The 18,365-nt window shown below is 40.8% G+C and overlaps 2 protein-coding genes across 2 annotated transcripts; one reads left to right on the forward strand and one right to left on the reverse strand.

Annotated features, from left to right (window-relative positions):
* The first annotated feature begins 305 nt into the window (after window positions 1-305).
* Window positions 306-7,833, forward strand: LOC117410183 (lectin-like). Its single transcript, XM_034909839.2, has 6 exons — window positions 306-352; window positions 2,297-2,400; window positions 3,671-3,918; window positions 4,462-4,599; window positions 5,641-5,746; window positions 6,586-7,833. Exons 2-6 carry the CDS (start codon window positions 2,343-2,345, stop codon window positions 6,651-6,653), a joined length of 618 nt encoding a protein of 205 aa, XP_034765730.1. The 5' UTR covers window positions 306-352; window positions 2,297-2,342; the 3' UTR covers window positions 6,654-7,833.
* Window positions 7,834-10,551: 2,718 nt separating this feature from the next.
* On the reverse strand, window positions 10,552-16,918 carry LOC117410172 (neurocan core protein-like). Its single transcript, XM_034016622.3, has 6 exons — window positions 16,841-16,918; window positions 15,353-15,456; window positions 14,023-14,411; window positions 13,015-13,149; window positions 12,169-12,268; window positions 10,552-11,487 (listed from the first exon to the last, which is right to left on the reverse strand). The coding sequence occupies exons 2-6, from the start codon at window positions 15,408-15,410 to the stop codon at window positions 11,420-11,422; spliced, it is 750 nt and encodes a 249-aa protein (XP_033872513.1). The 5' UTR covers window positions 15,411-15,456; window positions 16,841-16,918; the 3' UTR covers window positions 10,552-11,419.
* Between the last annotated feature and the right edge of the window lie 1,447 nt (window positions 16,919-18,365).

An 18,365-nucleotide genomic window follows, 5' to 3' on the forward strand; every position in this document is an offset into this window, starting at 1 on the left:
GCAGGTTTTTCTGTACTCAAATAAGGAAAAAAATGTTATTACTACAAACCTTGTAAAGTGTTTTATAGTAATTATTTTGTATTATTATTTATTTCTTAGCAGACGCCCTTATCCATGGCGAGTTAATTGCTGTTCAAACTATTAATTCTGATTAAACTTGTCGAGGATTTCTGTACGGTAATGTAGCTTGTTTAACAGGGCGTGTCGTGTCAGAGAGAACATTGCCTTCTTTGGTCATGGCTCTAGGCTGAGGTTAGGGGGTGGTTTCAGAGTTCCTCATTATTTAGGATATAAAGGGTCGAGGAGCTGGGAGGGAGAACCAGACAGCTGGACACTGGACTTCTCCTGTCAGGTAAGAGTCCTTTACTTCACCTCTCTAAGCCGTCGTAGTGAACAAAACCGCTCGGGAAATCGTACACACGTTTTCATTCACTACACGGCTCTGAAATGCATTTTTTTTACAGAATTCAATAACTTTTGAGTAGCAATCGTTGCTTTTCCTATCAATATCAGAGTACAGCTCTGCTTAAAAGTTTTGCATCATCAGCCTATAGAATTAACTAATTTTGCTTCATAAAGTCGAATGCAACCTGCTGAATAATGTTGCCTTCTTAACACATTGAATTACACACCGCTTTGTAGTTTTGCATATGCTTAACAGAACAACTGAAAATAGAACAATCTGGCCTTTGGAAATCTAACATGAAATACTACTGTAGTACTATTATGACTTCCCGTAGACTTTTTTTCTTTGTGATATCATTTTGTAGTTTATTTGATCACATGATGTTAAATAAATACATTGTGTTCATATAGTTTAAAAGAAAAATATCCAAAGATGTCTCAATCCTAAAATTCTAGGTGATGCAAAACTTTTGGCCAGAGCTGTAGTTTCTTTAAAGAAATCTCTCAAAGCTAATCAGAAGTGTAGCACTGAAGTTTATCGCATACTTTTCTTTCAATAACAGCTTCTAAAAAATGGCCATTAATAAAAAATCGAATTCTCCTTTACCATAATGTGTGCAACTTTCATGCAGCAAAACATGAGGGCTTAGAAATGACCCCGGTAGATCTAAGTTAAGATTTGTTGCAATTGTTTTGGTAGCATTGTGTACTGAATTAACTCACTTATAAAAAACTAGGTATCTGCTTCTCGTTGTTCTACAATGAACAATGGCCCTTTATCGATGTTATAGTCAGCGTTTAGCAGAAAGACTGGTCGCCAATTGGGAAAATCATGTAAATTAACTGAAATAGTGATTATTTTATAATTAAATATATTTCATGTATATGCAGTAGGATGCGCATTAAGATTTGGCATTGATATCCTTTATCTACCCACCTGCATGAAAACACCTCTGGGTGTGAAAATTGATTTTCAGGTATTATCCGATTTAACCCGACGTCTCCCCCCAAATGCTTTTTTCTGCATTCAGGTTAAACCCGAAAGCTACCTGAATTGGCACATACTGTATATGAATAAACACATGTGAAAAAATGTGGCTTCTTAGTGTAATATTTAAAATTATAGCAATATAGCTTTAAGGTTTTTACTTTTGTGTGTTCATGCTCTTGTGTGTTTAAGCCAAGAGCATTTAGATGTAACAGTCTATCGTTTCTCTTTGTGAAGAGAAAGTGGAGTAAAGTTGTTTAGTTTTCCTGTATGTTCTGTGTGCAATTCTAATTGCAACTCCACTGCAAAATAAAACTGGATTGGTATGGAGAAATGCCTCCATATACAGTATGTGTGTGTGTGTGTGTGTGTGTGTGAGAGAGAGAGAGGGGGGGGACATCAAAAGTTTTCATACCCCAGTGTGTGGAAAAATACATACATTAGGGATTTAAACTGTCAATGACAACTTTGTTGTCAACTCTTTCTGCTTAAACATTTGTTTATTTATTTCTAATTAAAACCTGATTTCTACCCAAATATTTATGCTTTCTTTATAATATGTATTAAAAATAAAATCCACCCAATTTCACATGATTTTTTTTCATTAAAATAATTCTACCCGATTTTTTAAAAAAATAATTCACCCGAATTTGGAAAAAAATGTCACCTGAAAATCAGACGCCCTAACTATTTTAAATGAATTGCATTTGATCCTTATTAAAGTCTCCAGTTCAATTAGACCATCGCTAAGCTGTCTATTGTGATAAGATTTTCAGTTCCAGTGGTTTGGTTTCATACGCACAGCAATTTAAAACTACAGCAGCAATGGGCTGTTCTGATGCACGTGCACGCTGCTGTGTTTCTGGTACAGTCTGACCTGTTCGTATCCGTGTTTTATTGCAGCCCATCAATATTCTGTGTCTATTGATTCCGGATCTGTTTGACCAAAATGAAGAGTCTTTTTCTCCTGGTGCTGCTCTGCAGTGCTGAGCTGATCTCCTCTTTTGGTAAGATTATCACGGGGCAGGGTCTGATTGTATTCATATACACTGACACACACACACACACACACACACACACACACACACACACAGACACACACAGACACATAGACAGAGAGATACAGAGACACACACACACAGAGACAGAGACAGAGACACAGAGACACAAAGACACAGACACACACAGACACACACAGACACAGATACGGACACACACACAGACACAGACATACACACAGACACACACAGACACAGACACAGACACGGACACACACACACACAGACACAGACAGAGCAAGGTCTAACTTTATTGTTACAGAGACTGAGACAAAGAGACACACAGACTGAGAAACACAGACACAGAGACACACACACTGAGAAACAGAGACACACACAGACAAACAGACACAGAGATACACAGAGACACACACACAGGCACACACAAAGACACAGAGACACACACACAGACACACACGCACACACAGACATACACAGACACATAGACACCGACACACAGAAACACACACACACACAGACACAGACACAGACACACACAGACAGATAGACACAGACACACACACAGACACACACAGACAGATAGACACACAGACACACACGCACACACACACAGACAAACACAGACAGATAGACACACACACACACACAGACACACACACAGACAGATAGACACAGATACACACACACAGACACACACACATAAACACACACAGACACACACACAGATTATATTGCTGGGATGGGGGGTGGATGATGTCACTGACAGGCTGGTTTATATTGCTGGGATGGGGATGGATGATGTCACGGACAGGCTGGTTTACATTGCTGGGATGGGGGGTGGATGATGTCACTGACAGGCTGGTTTATATTGCTGGGATGGAGGATGGATGATGTCACTGACATGCTGGTTGATATTGCTGGGATGGGGTGGATGATGTCACTGACAGGCTGGTTTACATTGCTGGGATGGGGATGGATGATGTCACTGACAGGCTGGTTTATATTGCTGGGATGGGGGGTGGATGATGTCACTGACAGGCTGGTTTATATTGCTGGGATGGGGGTGGATGGATGTCACTGAGAGGCTGGTTTATATTGCTGGGATGGGGGTGGATGATGTCACTGACAGGCTGGTTTATATTGCTGGGATGGGGGGTGGATGATGTCACTGAGAGGCTGGTTTATATTGCTGGGATGGGGGATGGATGATGTCACTGACACGGTTGTCTTTGTTTGTGTGTGTCTGTCTCTCCTCAAGCTGATACAGATTTTAAAGCTGATACAGATGATAAAGCTGATACATATGTTGAAGCTGATACAGATGTTGACGCTCATCCAGATGTTAAAGCTGATACAGATGTTGTAGCTGATGCAGAAGTGGAAGTCAAGGACTGGGGTGCCTATTGCACCACTACCTTCCCAGGGCTGTGTGAGAGCCAGTCTTTCAAGCATGGGTGCACTGTCTACACCTTCTACAGTTATCCACGCAACTTCACTGATGCTGAGGTACCAATGCAGTTTCACCACAGCTCGGGCTATACCTGAGGCTCATTGTTTTATTCACAGTTACCAATGTGCGATTTCCATGACACTGACCCATTGCACAATTGTGTAAGATGTCGTTCCTATTTCTGATCTACAGCTGTGGCCAAGACTTTTGCATCATAGAATGAATTCCCTCAGCTTCATAGAGTCCAATGAAAGCTGCTGAATAATGTTCCCTTGTTAACATATTGAATTCCATACCCCCTATATAGAATGAACTCCCTCAGCTTCATAGAGTCCAATGAAAGCTGCTGAATTATGCTCCCTTGTTAACATATTCAATTACACACCCAGCGCTTTGTATTTTTTCCAGATACTTAACAAAAAACTGACACATTGAAAAATGTGACATTTTGAAATCTAACATAAAATAACTACTGTACTACTGTTATGGCTTCTGATGGAGTTTTGTTGAGTTCTCGAATGTATAACATCGATATTGAAACTCCTGCTAACACACACACACACTCTCTCCTGGTCACAGCTTGTTCATTCTCTCCTCAGTTCTTCTGTCGTCGACGGGCTCGCGGTGGACACCTGGCTTCTGTTCACAGTAGCTATATCAACCGAGCCCTCACCTGCCTGACCACGCACTGCAACAGCGTGATTCGAGTGTGGCTAGGAGCCTACGAGCTGTTCAGGGTGAGAGTAAACTGTCTGCCTGTGTCTGCCTGTCTGTCAAGTATTATTATTATTATTTATTTCTTAGCAGACGCCCTTATCCAAGATATTACATTTTTTTACATACAATTACCCATTTATACAATCTAGGAGCAACCTAGGTAAAGTACCTTGCTCAAGGGTAGAGCAGCAGTGCACCCACCTGGGCTTGAATGCACGACCTTCCGGTCAAGAGTCCAGAGCCCTGACCACTACTCCACACTGCTGCCCAGACAGGAGAAAGGGGTGGGGTTGTGGGGTAGGGAGCGGGTCCTGAAAGTTTGAAGACCCCCTGCACTCGTACAAATGATCTGCAAAGCGATTCCAAACAAGAACAGCAAGAACAATATTATTTCTATATCAGATCTTCTATATCAGATTTTCTTCTTGCAATTCCTCACTCCAGCACTGTGTTAAATTTGCTATATCTGTGTGAAAGATGACTAATGAGTTCAGGAGCTGCTCTTCAGGTCTAGCTGCACTGCCGTTGACATGCAGTACAGTATGTAACCCAGTCAGGGTCTCTATAGAAGAAACAGCACCATCTAGTGATCTGCAAAAGCACTGCACTAGATAGTGCTAGCCACTGGTACAGTGTTTTTATTTGTATTTATTTTATCCCAGGCAACTCACACAGGAGTCACAGAGCAGCACAGACAGGGTTACAATGCAAGATTCATATTTAAACACAGTGCGGTTTACAGACAGTGCAGATAATAATAACACTGCTAGAATACAATACGAACCAGGAGGCAACAAGTTAGGATCACAGCGAGTTAGATCTACAGTGACAGATTAGCAGTGCAATAGTGCAAGGATAGCGCATCAGCTGAGGATCCAGTGACGAGGTGCTGAGGTCAGGCGAGTCCAGTGCAGAGCAGGAGGGGCAGATCAAGAGATCTACAAGCACAGTCTAAATCGGGGGAGAGAGAGAGAGACGGAGCAGACCTGAAGTTCGCCTGTAGGACCGCACTGGCTGCAGAGTTTGAGTAAGGCTGTGTGTTTCGATCTTTTTTTTCGCAGAGCCGCAGGTTTGTGTGGACTGATGGATCCAGATGGAATTATGCTAACTGGGTTTCCAGCTGGCCAAGGTACTATAGCATGGCATGTGTGGAACTGAACTGGGGAGGTGAGGAATTATTATTATTATTATTAATATTATTATTATTATTATTATTATTATTATTATTCTTATTATTCTTATTAGTAGTAGTAGTATCATCAATATTATTATTTATCCAGGGCGACTTATAATTGTTACAAGATAGCACATTATGCTGATATCACATTATTTTTTACATACAATTTCCCATTTATACAGTTTGGTTTTTACTGGAGCAATCTAGGTAAAGTACCTTGCTCAAGGGTACAGCAGCAGTGTCCCCCACCTGGGATTGAACCCACGACCCTCAGGTCAAGAGTCCGGAGCCCTAACCACTACTCCACACTGCTGCTATTATTATTATTATTATTATTATTATTATTATTATTATTATTATTATTAATAATAATAATAATAATAATAATAATAATAATAATAATAATAATAATAATAATAATCGTGAAGTATCTTGAAACACTTATTTTTAATGCTGTGAAATCAGCTGTTTTTTTTCTTCTGTTAGCTATATCTACGTCACAGCCAAACACCCTATCCAATTAGGACCGTCCGTTATTAGCTGAGTCCCGGGCTAGCGTTCCTGCTCAATGTGTTGCCTGGCAACGCGCGTCTCCCCGTTGCACCTCCCAGCCGCTCCCACAAAGACCCGCATTCGCTCAAAAAACACACTCAAACCTCGTTTGCTTTTACCTAACGAAGGCCTTAAATAACCACGTATTCCAGTTTCCATTAAACCTATTATTATGAATAATAATAATTATCATAGCTGTTGTTATTGATACAGTAATTGAGCGACTGCTCCTGTGATTTGTATATCTACGTCACACGCATGTGTGTTCTCTTTTCAGTGAGGGGACAATGGAGCGACCATTCCTGTAATATAAGGAAGCCCTTTGTGTGTGAACACAGGCACTGAGGCAAGAAGAAGCTTCGAGGCTCATCCGCGCTACGCTTGGCAGTTTTAAAAAGGAGCTCCCTCATAAGTCAGAATGTTGAACCACCGTCCGTGATTGTAAAGAAATCTCGATAAAGAGAGAAAGCGGCTTGAAATATCACTTTAAGCGTTTTCTTTTTTACATTTTCTTTGGGGGGGGGGAGTGGGGGGGGTGGATGTGTTTTTTGATACCATACTACTAAAAGTGAATTGTAAAACCAGCATGGTTCAGATCTATACAAAGTAAGGACAGTACCGCACAGCCACCACCAGGGGGCGGTAAATCAAAGGGTTTAGCTTTTCTTCTAGAGAAGGCCAAAGAAGATTCGAATTTCGCTGTCATGGTTCAAATTACAATTAGAGGTTTTTTAAAAAAAACCTTTTTATTTTATTTTTACCTGGTTTTAGGAGCTGTTTTGAGAAGCTTTTCTGGTGAATCCTAATCGCCAACCCCTGAACAGCTTCCTTCGTTCCACTTGCGTAGAGCAGGCATGAGCTGGTGAGGGGTTAGGGGGCGGGGCTGGGGGCTGGCGGAGTTCAAAGGTCACGCTCTCGTGTGATTCGAATGAGGGCCCGGCAGCCAGGATTCTCCAGAGAAGCTAAAAAAAAGCCTGATTTTAAAGAAAATATATATTTTCAGATCCTTTCTCTTTATCGTTGCTCTAAGGCATTCAGTCAGTACTGCTCTTGTAATCAAATACAATTGAGAAGAGGGGCTCCCAGGCATAAAGACAAGGCTTCAAATCACATTGTAGAAATGAATCGATATTTTAATTCACATTTTTGAAGGAGTGCTGACCATCTATAAAACGCATTCTCTCACCTCTTATTAGCTTTATTAACATGATCACCGGTCCCTCCCTTTAAAGGAGCGCTGACCATCTTTAAAATCCATTCTCTCACCTCTTATTAGCTTTATTAACACCATCAGTGGTCCCTATTTTAAGAGGTTCCAGCCTAGGCGATTTGGAAAGCTATTTTGAATACAATATTATATATAATATCAGTGTTGTTGTATTTTTTATACTGTTATAAGAAGCCTGATGTGAAAAAATGTGTGAAACAAAATGTTGAACATTCTTTGCATTGTGGAAAAATCCTGCATGCGCTTTGCTTTTGAATGCAATAATAAAACAGCGTTTGATCAGCATTGAAAAAGAAATGGATGTGTGTGTCTGCATTTATTTTCATTATTATTTATTTCTTAGCAGACGCCCTTATCCAGGGCGACTTACAATTGTTACGAGATATCACATTATTTTTACATACAATTCCCCATTTATACAGTTGGGTTTTTACTGGAGCAATCTAGGTAAAGTACCTTGCTCAAGGGTACAGCAGCAGTGTCCCCTACCTGGGATTGAACCCACAACCCTCCGGTCAAGAGTCCAGAGCCCTAACCACTACTCCACACTGCTGCCCATTATTATTGTTATTATTATTATTATTATTATTATTATTATTATTATTATTATTATTATTATTATTATTATTATTATTATTATTATTATTATTATTATTATTATTATTATTATTAATTTATTTATTTATTTCTTAGCAGACCCCCTTATCCAGGGCGACTTACAATCGTAAGCAAATACATTTCAAGTGTTACAGTACAAGTAATAATACAATAAGAGCAAGATAAATACAATGACTTTGGTTCAAGCAAGTACAAGTGTGACAAAATACAATTCAATACTACAGCAGATAACAGTGATAGTTACATCATGATATGATTAAATACAAAATACTACAGATTAAACACTTGGCAGATTACAGTACTCTGAAGTACAGGATTAAATGCAGTTAAATAGGGGGCAGATAAGAGCAAATAAAGCGCATTTAAGGAAGGGTGATAGTGTCCCAGGGGAAAATTATGATGATGATGATGATGATGATGATGATGATGATGTTTAATCGTGACATATCTTGAAACACTTGTTTTAATGCTGTGAAAGTTTCTGTTGACTGACGGATCCAACTGGAATTATTCTAAATGGATTTCGGGCTGGCCAAGGTACATTAGCATGGAATGTGTGGAACTGAACTGGGGAGGTGAGGAATTATTATTATTATTATTATTATTATTATGATTATTATTAGTAGTAGTATTATCATTATTATTATTTATTTCTTAGCAGATGCCCTTTTCCAGGGCGACTTACAATTGTTACAAGATAGCACATTATACATTATTTCACATTATACGGATATCACATTATATTTACATACAATTACCCATTTATACAGTTGGGTTTTTACTGGAGCAATCTAGGTAAAGTACCTTGCTCAAGGGTACAGCAGCTGCGTCCCCCACCTGGGATTGAACCCACGACCCACCGGTCAAGAGTCCAGAGCCCTAACGAGAGAGAGAGAGAGAGAGAGAGAGAGAGAGAGAGAGAGAGAGAGAGAGAGAGAGAGAGAGAGAGAGAGAGAGAGAGAGAGATTGAGATTGAATAGAACAACTATTCAATCCCAGACTTCAATTGTCAGCGTCCCCCCCGTGACGAGTTTCATCAATGAAATACAGTACCGACGTACACACACACACACGTAAAGACGCATGCGTTACGTCTAGTACGTGTATTGCATTAAAGGCGAGGAGCCGACGACGTGCAGCAAGCGCTACAGATGCGAGGATTCACATCTCGGTGTGAACTGCAGAAGGATTCTGTGAAATGAGTTCTTCTGAGGCACGCACTTAGTGAATCCCAGGAAACATATTTTTGCTCACTGAAGCAAAAGACTATGATGGACTTTGTCATGGTTCAGAAGAACGACTTAAAGCAGTGAATTGTTTAATAGGAAAAGCTTTTACTTTTGTTGATCTCTACCACTTTACAATTTATAATACTTGTGTGTATATGTATATATATATATATATATATATATATATATATATATATATATATTCTTTTAAAAATGTATTTATTATTTGGTTTTTTGACTATTATTTCTATGACAAGCCTGTCAGTGACATCATCCACCTCCATCCCAGCAATATAAACTAGCCTGTCAGTGACATCATCCACCCCCCATCCCAGCAATATAAACCAGCCTGTCAGTGACATCATCCACCCCCATCCCAGCAATATAAACCAGCCTGTCAGTGACATCATCCACCCCCATCCCAGCAATATAAACCAGCCTGTCAGTGACATCATCCACACCCATCCCAGCAATATAAACCAGCCTGTCAGTGACATCATCCATCCCCATCCCAGCAATATAATCTGTGTGTGTGTCTGTGTCTATCTGTCTGTGTGTGTGTCTGTCTGTGTCTGTCTGTGTGTGTGTGTCTGTGTCTCTCTGTGTGTGTCTGTGTCTCTGTGTGTGTGTGTGTTTCTGTGTCTCTGTGTCTGTGTGTCTGTGTATGTATGTATGCATGTCTCTCTATGTGTGTGTGTGTGTTTCTCTGTGTCTCTCTGTCTATAGAGAGCAGTGTGACCCAGTCCAGGTTTTGCTACCAGCTTGATCAGCCCCCAGTGTGTCTAGGTAACAAGCTCAGGTGTGTCTTATTATTAAACTCCCAGTGAAAACCAGGAATGGATCACACTGCTACAGTATGCAAAGGGAGTCATAGGTACATGCCTGGAATCAATAACGATCTTGCTAATTATGTTTGCCTAGTTTTCAAAACTGATGACATCATTCAAAGTTGGCTGCGAACAACAAACCCATTAAAGGGTTAAACATTGTTCTTTATCTCTATAACTACAGGACTCTGTGGGTGTTCATGGTGCCTGACGTCATATCACTGTGTGTTTAAATAATACAAAACTACCCTAGCACTGTTTAATTAAAGACATTGGATATAAGGTAACATCAAAAAAAAAAAGAAAATAAATGCAGACACACACATCCGTTTCTTTTTCAATGCTGATCAAACGCTGTTTTATTATTGCATTAAAAAGCAAAGCGCATGCAGGATTTTACACAATGTAAAGAATGTTCAACATTTTTTTTCACACAGTAACTGATGGTTTTAAAAAAAATACAACATTGATATTATGTATAATATTGTATTCGACAGATCTTCGCAAATCGCCTCCAGTGGCTTGAAATAGACCAGTGATGATGTTAATAATAAAGCTAATAAGAGGTGAGAGAATGGATTTTGAAGATGGTCAGCGCTCCTTTAAAGGGAGGGGCTGGTGATCATGTTAATAAAGCTAATAAGAGGTGAGAGAATGGATTTTAAAGATGGTCAGCGCTCCTTTAAAAGGAGGGGCCAGTGATCCTGTTAATAAAGCTAATAAGAGGTGAGAGAATGGATATTAAAGATGGTCAGCACTCCTTTAAAGGGAGGGTCCAGTGATGAAGCTAATAAGAGGCGAGAGAATGCGTTTTATAGATGGTCAGTGCTCCTTCAATAATGTGAATTAAAATATCGATTCATTTCTACAATGTGATTTGAAGCCTTGTCTTTATGCTTGGGAGCCCCTCTTCTCAATTGTATTTGATCACAAGAATGCCTTAGAGCAACGATAAAGAGAAAGGATCTGAAAATATCGTGTGTGTGTGTTTTTAAACCTTGAATAACCTCGAATCTTCATCTTCAAAGCTAAGCGCTTTGTTTCACTGCCCCCTGTCGGTGACTGTGCGGTACTGTCGTTACTTGTATTTTTAAAACCATACTTTAGAGTGACGGACCGGTGGTTCCAATAAAGTCTGACGTAGGAGGGAGCTCCGTTTTATCCAACTGCCAAGCGTAGCGTGGAGGAAACTGGATGAATCTTCATGCCTTAGCGCCTTCCCTTACAAATAAACGGGCGCCGTTCACAGCACGGACGATTGCACCACCTTCCAAGCTCTGAAAAGAAAAGAGAACATTGCATGCGCGCGTGAGGTGGATATACACACGGCGAGCGCACCCCCGCAGTTTATTTATCACGAACAAGGCTTTGTTCATCAATAACACAGCGACAATCCCACTAAGTGTCGTGGAATTCGTTATAAAGGTGGAGCAAACGAGGTTGTGGGTGTGTTCGTGCGCCTTTGTGGAAGCAGCTGGGACGCGCAACGCGTTAGACGCGTCGGCTGGCAACCAATTGACCAGGAAGGCCAAATATCGTTACGTCACGTTGCAGTATCGTGCACTGTCGCCTGCAGAATTGTGTCTCATTGTGTTGATTTGATATTTTAATTGCGTTGAGTTCTTTTTTTTTTGGATCTCAGGGAGCATTGTACCGGTAGTTTGGTGTATTTATTTCTTTAGCTTAACAGAATACTGTCTGCATTTACTTTTCCGTGTGTGTGTGTGTAATCACGTGCTGACACTTAAAAAATACAGCTTTATTATCTCTACTGCACGGCTGCTGTACTCTTGAGCAAGGTACTTTACCTAGATTGCTCCATTAAAAACCCAACTGTATAAATGGCTAATTGTATGTCAAAATAATGCGATATCTTGTAACAATTGTAGGTCGTCCTGGATAAGGGCATCCGCTAATAAATAATAATAATAATAATAATAATAATAATAATTCCTCACGTCCCCAGTTAAGTACCACACATGAACCGCCACAGCTACTTGGACAACCGTGATACCAGTACTGATATCTCCAGCAGGAGCCGTCAATCCACCGAAACCCCTGAGAAACAAGACAGAGAAACAGTCTTACTCAAAGAGTGTAGCCAGTGCGATCCTCCGTCTCTCCCAGCCTCCTCAACATCCCCCTGTTTAGGCTTGTAGATTTCTGGATCCGCCCCTCCTGCTCTGCACTGGACTCTCCTCACCTCAGCACCTCGTCACTGGATCCTCAGCTGATGCGCTATCCTTGCACTATTGCACTGCTAATCTGTCACTGTAGATCTAACTCGCTGTGATCCTAACTTGTAGCCTCCTGGTTCATATTGTATTCTAGCAGTGTTATTATTATCAACACTGTCTGTAAACCGCACTGTTTTTAAATATGAATCTTGCATTGTAAACCTGTCTGTGCTGCTCTGTGACTCCTGTGTGAGTCGCCTGGGATAAAATAAATACAAATAAAAACACTGTACCAGTGGCTAGCACTATCGAGTGCAGTGCTTTTGCAGATCACTAGATGGTGCTGTTTCTTCTATAGAGACCCTGCCTGGGTTACATACTGTACTGCATGTCAACGACAGCTCAGCTAGACCTGAAGAGCAGCTAATTAACTCATTAGTCGTCTTTCACACAGATATAGCAAATTTAACACAGTGTCACACAGACTGACAGAGAGAGACACACAGACAGAGAGAGAGAGACACACAGACAGACAGAAACACACAGACACATAGGAAGACAGTCCAACAGATAGAGAGTCAAAAGGAGACAGACAGACAGACAGATAGAGAGGTAGTTTACTCTCACCCTGCATGTCCTGTAGCCTCCTATCCACGCTGTAACCGCACGGTTGCAATGAATAGACAAGCAGACTAGGGCCCGCTCAGTGCAATGATTGTTAACAGAGGCCAGGTGGCCACAGTGTCTCGCCCGACAGTGCCACTGAGGAGAGAAGAGGAGCGACAGGAGCTTCAATATCTGTTTCTGTGTCTGTGTGTGTGTGTGTGTGTGTGTGTGTGTGTGCGCGCATGTGTGTGTGTGTGGGTATGTGTCTATGTGTGTGTCTGTGTCTATGTGTGTGTGTGTGTATCTATGCGGATCTATGTGTCTCTGTGTGTGTGTCTCTATGTCTCTGTGTATCTGTGTGTGTGGGTGTGTGTGTGTGTGGGTATGTGTACAAGCCGTGAGCAGGAGTTTCAATATCGATGTTATACATTCGAAAACTGAACAAAACTCTACCAGAATCCATAAAAACAGTGCAGTAGTATCTTATGTTAGATTTTGAAAGGTAACATTATTCAACAGGTTTCATTGGACTTTACTAAGCAGGATTAGTTCATTCCATAGAGTGATGATGATTCTAATCTTTTGGCCATTGCTGTATATAAACTACTATTTGTTCAGAATTTTCACACAAGGGCATATTACACAATGGGCAATGGGTACGTGTCACGGAAATCGTGCATCTGAAACACTGCAGCCTAAAGTATAGCACACGCGGATGAGACGTCAAACAAACAAGCTCCTATTGGAAGTGACTCTGCAGCAGCCACTGACTCCCTGTGTGTGTGTGTGACCCTGAGCAAGTCACTGAACCTCCTTGTGCTCCGTCCTTCAGGATGAGACGTCAAACAAACGAGCTCCTATTGGAAGTGACTCTGCAGCAGCAGTTGTTGATGATGCATAATTCACCCCCCTAGTCTCTGGAAGTCGCTTTGGATAAAAGCATCAGCTGAATGAGCTCCTATTGGAGGTGACTAATTAATACTACTACTACTACTACTACTACTACTAATAATAATAATGCATTGGTACCTCAGCACAACAGAAGCCAACGGCATGTCCGTGGAATGTGTATCTATGGCATCCATCAGAGTAAGACTGAGTCTCACACAGCCCTGGGAAGGTAGCGTTGCAATAGGCACCCCAGTCCTTGACTTCCACATCTGCTGCACAATCTGCATTTGGTGTACAATCTGCATGCTCTGCAGAATCTGCATGCGCTGCACAATCTGCATGCACTGCAGAATCTGCTTGGACTTCACAATCTGCATCCGCTGCACAATTTTTATACGCTGCAGAATCTGCATCCGCTGCACAATTTGCATGCGCTGCAGAATCTGCATCCACTGCACAATCTGCATGCACTGCACAATCTGCATGCGCTTCAGAATCTGCATCCACTTCCACATTTGCAGGAACAGCTGGAGGAGAGACAGAGAGACACACACAAAGACAAGCCTGTCAGTGACATCATCCACCCCCCATCCCAGCAATATAAACCAGCCTGTCAGTGACATCATCCACCCCCCATCCCAGCAATATAACCCAGCCTGTCAGTGACATCATCCATTCCCCATCCCAGCAATATAAACCAGCCTGTCAGTGACATCATCCATCCATTCCCCATCCCAGCAATATAACCCAGCCTGTCAGTGACATCATCCACCCCCCATCCCAGCAATATAAACCAGCCTGTCAGTGACATCATCCATCCCCCATCCTAGCAATATAAACTGCCGAACTATGTCAATGAAACAACTGATGTATATGAATGTGTGTGTACCTCTATACTGTAAGAGAAAGTGTACCTTACTTCTAAACAAATGTGTTTACTGATGTGTGTGTGTGTCTGTGTCTGTGTCTCTGTGTGTCTCTGTGTGTGTCTGTGCCTGTGTCTCTGTGCATGTGTGTTTGTGCTTCTGTGTCTGTGTGTTTGTGTGTGTGTCGGTGTATATGTGTGTGTGTGTGTGTCTGTGTCTGTGTGTCTCTGTGTGTGTGTGTGTCTGTGCCTGTGTCTCTGTGTATGTGTGTTTGTGTGTCTGTGTGTGTGTGTCTGTGTCTGTGTGTCTCTGTGTCTGTGTGTGTGTCTCTATATGAGTGTGTCCATGTCTCTGTGTCTCTATGTCTCCGTGTGTCTGTGTCTGTGTGTGTGTCTCTGTGTCTTTGTGTGTGTGTGTCTGTGTGTGTGTGTGTGTGTCTGTGTGTCTGTGTCTCCATGTCTCTGTGTCTGTCTGTGTGTGTGTGTCTCTGTGTCTCTCTGTTTCTGTGTTGGTGTATACGAATAATGGTGTATACGCCCTGGATAAGGGCGCATGCTAAGAAATAAATAATAAAATCAGACCCTGCCCCGTGATAATCTTACCAAAAGAGGAGATCAGCTCAGCACTGCAGAGCAGCACCAGAAGAAAAAGACTCTTCATCTTGGTCAAACAGATCGGGAATCAATAGACACAGAATATTGATGGGCTGCAATAAAACACGGATACGAACAGGTCAGACTGCATCAGAAACACAGCAGCGTGCACGTGCATCAGAACAGCCCATTGCTGCTGTAGTTTTAAATTGCTGTGCGTATGAAACCAAACCACTGGAACTGAAAATCGTATCACAATAAACAGCTTAGCAATGATCTAATTGAAGTGGAGACTTTGATTGGGGACAAATTCAATTCATTTCAAATAGTGAGAGAAAAGGAACACGGAGCCACACACTGTCAAAAGCAGGAGACTTTTTAGAATTTTTTTAAGACACCTGATTAAAGCACAAAGCGGTCTCACATTTTCACACACGGAGCGCCTGTTGTTTCTATATCACTGATTACTGAGCGGAGATTGAAATTCTCACACCCGGAGGTGTTTTCATGCAGGTGGGTAGATAAAGGATGCCATCTTAATGCACACTCTACTGCATATACATGAAATATATTTAATTAAAAAATAATCACTATTTCAGTTAATTTACATGATTTTCCCAATTGGCGACCGGTCTTTCTGCTAAACGCTGACTATAACATCGATAAAGGGCCATTGTTCATTGTAGAACAACGAGAAGCAGATACCTAGTTTTTTTAAGTGAGTTAATTCAGTACACAATGCTACCAAAACAATTGCAACAAATCTTAACTTAGATCTACTGGGGTCATTTCTAAGCCCTCATGTTTTGCTGCATGAAAGTTGCACACATTATGGTAAAGGAGAATTCGATTTTTTATTAATGGTCATTTTCTTTAGAAGCTGTTAGTGAAAGAAATGTATGCTGATAAACTTCAGTGCTACACTTCTGGTTAGCTTTGAGAGATTGCTTGAGGAAACTACAGCTCTGGCCAAAAGTTTTGCATCACCTAGAATTTTAGGATTGAGACATCTTTGGTTATTTTTTTTTTTTTTAACTATTTGAACAAAATGTATTTATTTAACATCATGTGATCAAATAAACTACAAAATGATATCACAAAGAAAAAAAGTCTACCGAAAGCCATAATAGTACTACAGTAGTATTTCATGTTAGATTTCCAAATGCCAGATTGTTCTATTTTCAGTTCTGTTAAGTATATGCAAAACTACAAAGCGGTGTGTAATTCAATGTGTTAAGAAGGCAACATTATTCAGCAGGTTGCATTCGACTTTATGAAGCAAAATTAGTTAATTCTATAGGCTGATGATGCAAAACTTTTGAGCAGAGCTGTAGGCTGATATTGATAGGAAAAGCAATGATCGCTACTCAAAAGTTATTGAATTCTGTAAAAGAAAATGCATTTCAGAGCCGTGTAGCGAATGGAAACGTGTGTACGATTTCCCGAGCGGTTTTGTTCACTACAACGGCTTAGGGAGGTGAAGTAAAGGACTCTTACCTGACAGGAGAAGTCCAGTGTCCAGCTGTCTGGTTCTCCCTCCCAGCTCCTCGACCCTTTATATCCTAAATAATGAGGAACTCTGAAACCACCCCCTAACCTCAGCCTAGAGCCATGACCAAAGAAGGCAATGTTCTCTCTGACACGACACACCCTGTTAAACAAGCTACATTACCGTACAGAAATCCTCGACAAGTTTAATCAGAATTAATAGTTTGAACAGCAATTAACTCGCCATGGATAAGGGCGTCTGCTAAGAAATAAATAATAATAAAAATAATTACTATAAAACACTTTACAAGGTTTGTAGTAATAACATTTTTTTCCTTATTTGAGTACAGAAAAACCTGCCAAAATCAGTCTCTCTACATAGCGGTGTCAGAGAATTTATGTTCCCCTTGTGCATATTTCTACCCCTATATTTCTTTCTATGGCAAAAAGTATATATATATATATATACATATCATTTTGATGTTTTATTTAACAGCATGGAACCAAAGAAAGATTGCATCAGCTTGTACTTGCACTGAACTGCTCCACACCTCGCTGTATTCTACTACTGCTCTTAATTATATCTACTTCATGAATCTGGTTCTTGATTTTACTCTTATAGGTAACTGTGCTCATGTTTTTTGTAATTGTTCTTATTTGAAATCGTTCTCATCCATTCATCGTACTCACTGCGTGCTCTTACTGGACTTTACTCATATAAGCAAACCTTTTCAATATAAGTTTAACTGCTCTCAGACGAACCCGCTCTTACATGTAATTATTTACTGTGTGCTTTAGTTTGATCTTACTTGAATTTCATTACTTTCATTACTGCTCTCATCTGTATTAGGATATTCTGTCATATGAGGCACCTTTTAAAACAGAGAATGGGGCAGCAGTGTGGAGTAGTGTTTAGGGCTCTGGACTCTTGACCGGAGGGTCGTGGCTTCAATCCCAGATGGGGAACACTGCTGCTGTACCCTTGAGCAAGGTACTTTACCTCGAGTCTTCCAGTAAAAATCCAACTGTATAAATGGGTAGTTGTATGTAAAAATAATGTGATATCTTGTAACAATTGTAAGTTGCCCTGGATAAGGGCATCTGTTAAGAAATAATAATAATAATTTGTAAAGAGATACTTTGTACTGTGATATTTTCTAACAATTGTAAGTCACCCTGGATAAGGGCATATGCTAATAATAATAACAACTGTAAGTCTAATAAATATTAATAATAATAATACATTTACCAGGGGAGACACTCAGGTTCCTCTTTTTACATTGAGTTTTTCACTGTATGAATGTATCTGTTTCTGTTGAGAATTTTTGCTGATCATCTTCACGTGAGTGAAATAACTGTTCAGCAGCATTGCACAGACATATCAGAAGCCAGTGATCTTCAGCAATAGACCACTTCTGTGTTTCACTGCCAGGGGGAGATTTGTATCTGGGGCTGGGGGGCGCGTCTCAAAACTGACCCCACGTCGAGATATCACTCCGAGGAACGTGGTGAGTTATCAGGACTAACACGTTTT

This window comes from Acipenser ruthenus, unplaced genomic scaffold (assembly GCF_902713425.1).
Source record: "Acipenser ruthenus unplaced genomic scaffold, fAciRut3.2 maternal haplotype, whole genome shotgun sequence".
Classification (NCBI taxonomy): domain Eukaryota; kingdom Metazoa; phylum Chordata; class Actinopteri; order Acipenseriformes; family Acipenseridae; genus Acipenser; species Acipenser ruthenus.

Excerpts from the sequence above, each read along its gene's own strand:
- LOC117410183 (XM_034909839.2), top strand. The coding sequence starts at position 2,343 with ATGAAGAGTCTTTTTCTCCTGGTGCTGCTCTGCAGTGCTGAGCTGATC. Across the intron at positions 2,401-3,670 it reads TGAGCTGATCTCCTCTTTTG|CTGATACAGATTTTAAAGCT; the intron begins GTAAGATTATCA and ends TCTCTCCTCAAG. Across the intron at positions 3,919-4,461 it reads GCAACTTCACTGATGCTGAG|TTCTTCTGTCGTCGACGGGC; the intron begins GTACCAATGCAG and ends TTCTCTCCTCAG.
- LOC117410172 (XM_034016622.3), bottom strand. The coding sequence starts at position 15,410 with ATGAAGAGTCTTTTTCTTCTGGTGCTGCTCTGCAGTGCTGAGCTGATC. Across the intron at positions 14,412-15,352 it reads TGAGCTGATCTCCTCTTTTG|CTGTTCCTGCAAATGTGGAA; the intron begins GTAAGATTATCA and ends TCTCTCCTCCAG. Across the intron at positions 13,150-14,022 it reads TTGGCTTCTGTTGTGCTGAG|TGGCACTGTCGGGCGAGACA; the intron begins GTACCAATGCAT and ends TTCTCTCCTCAG.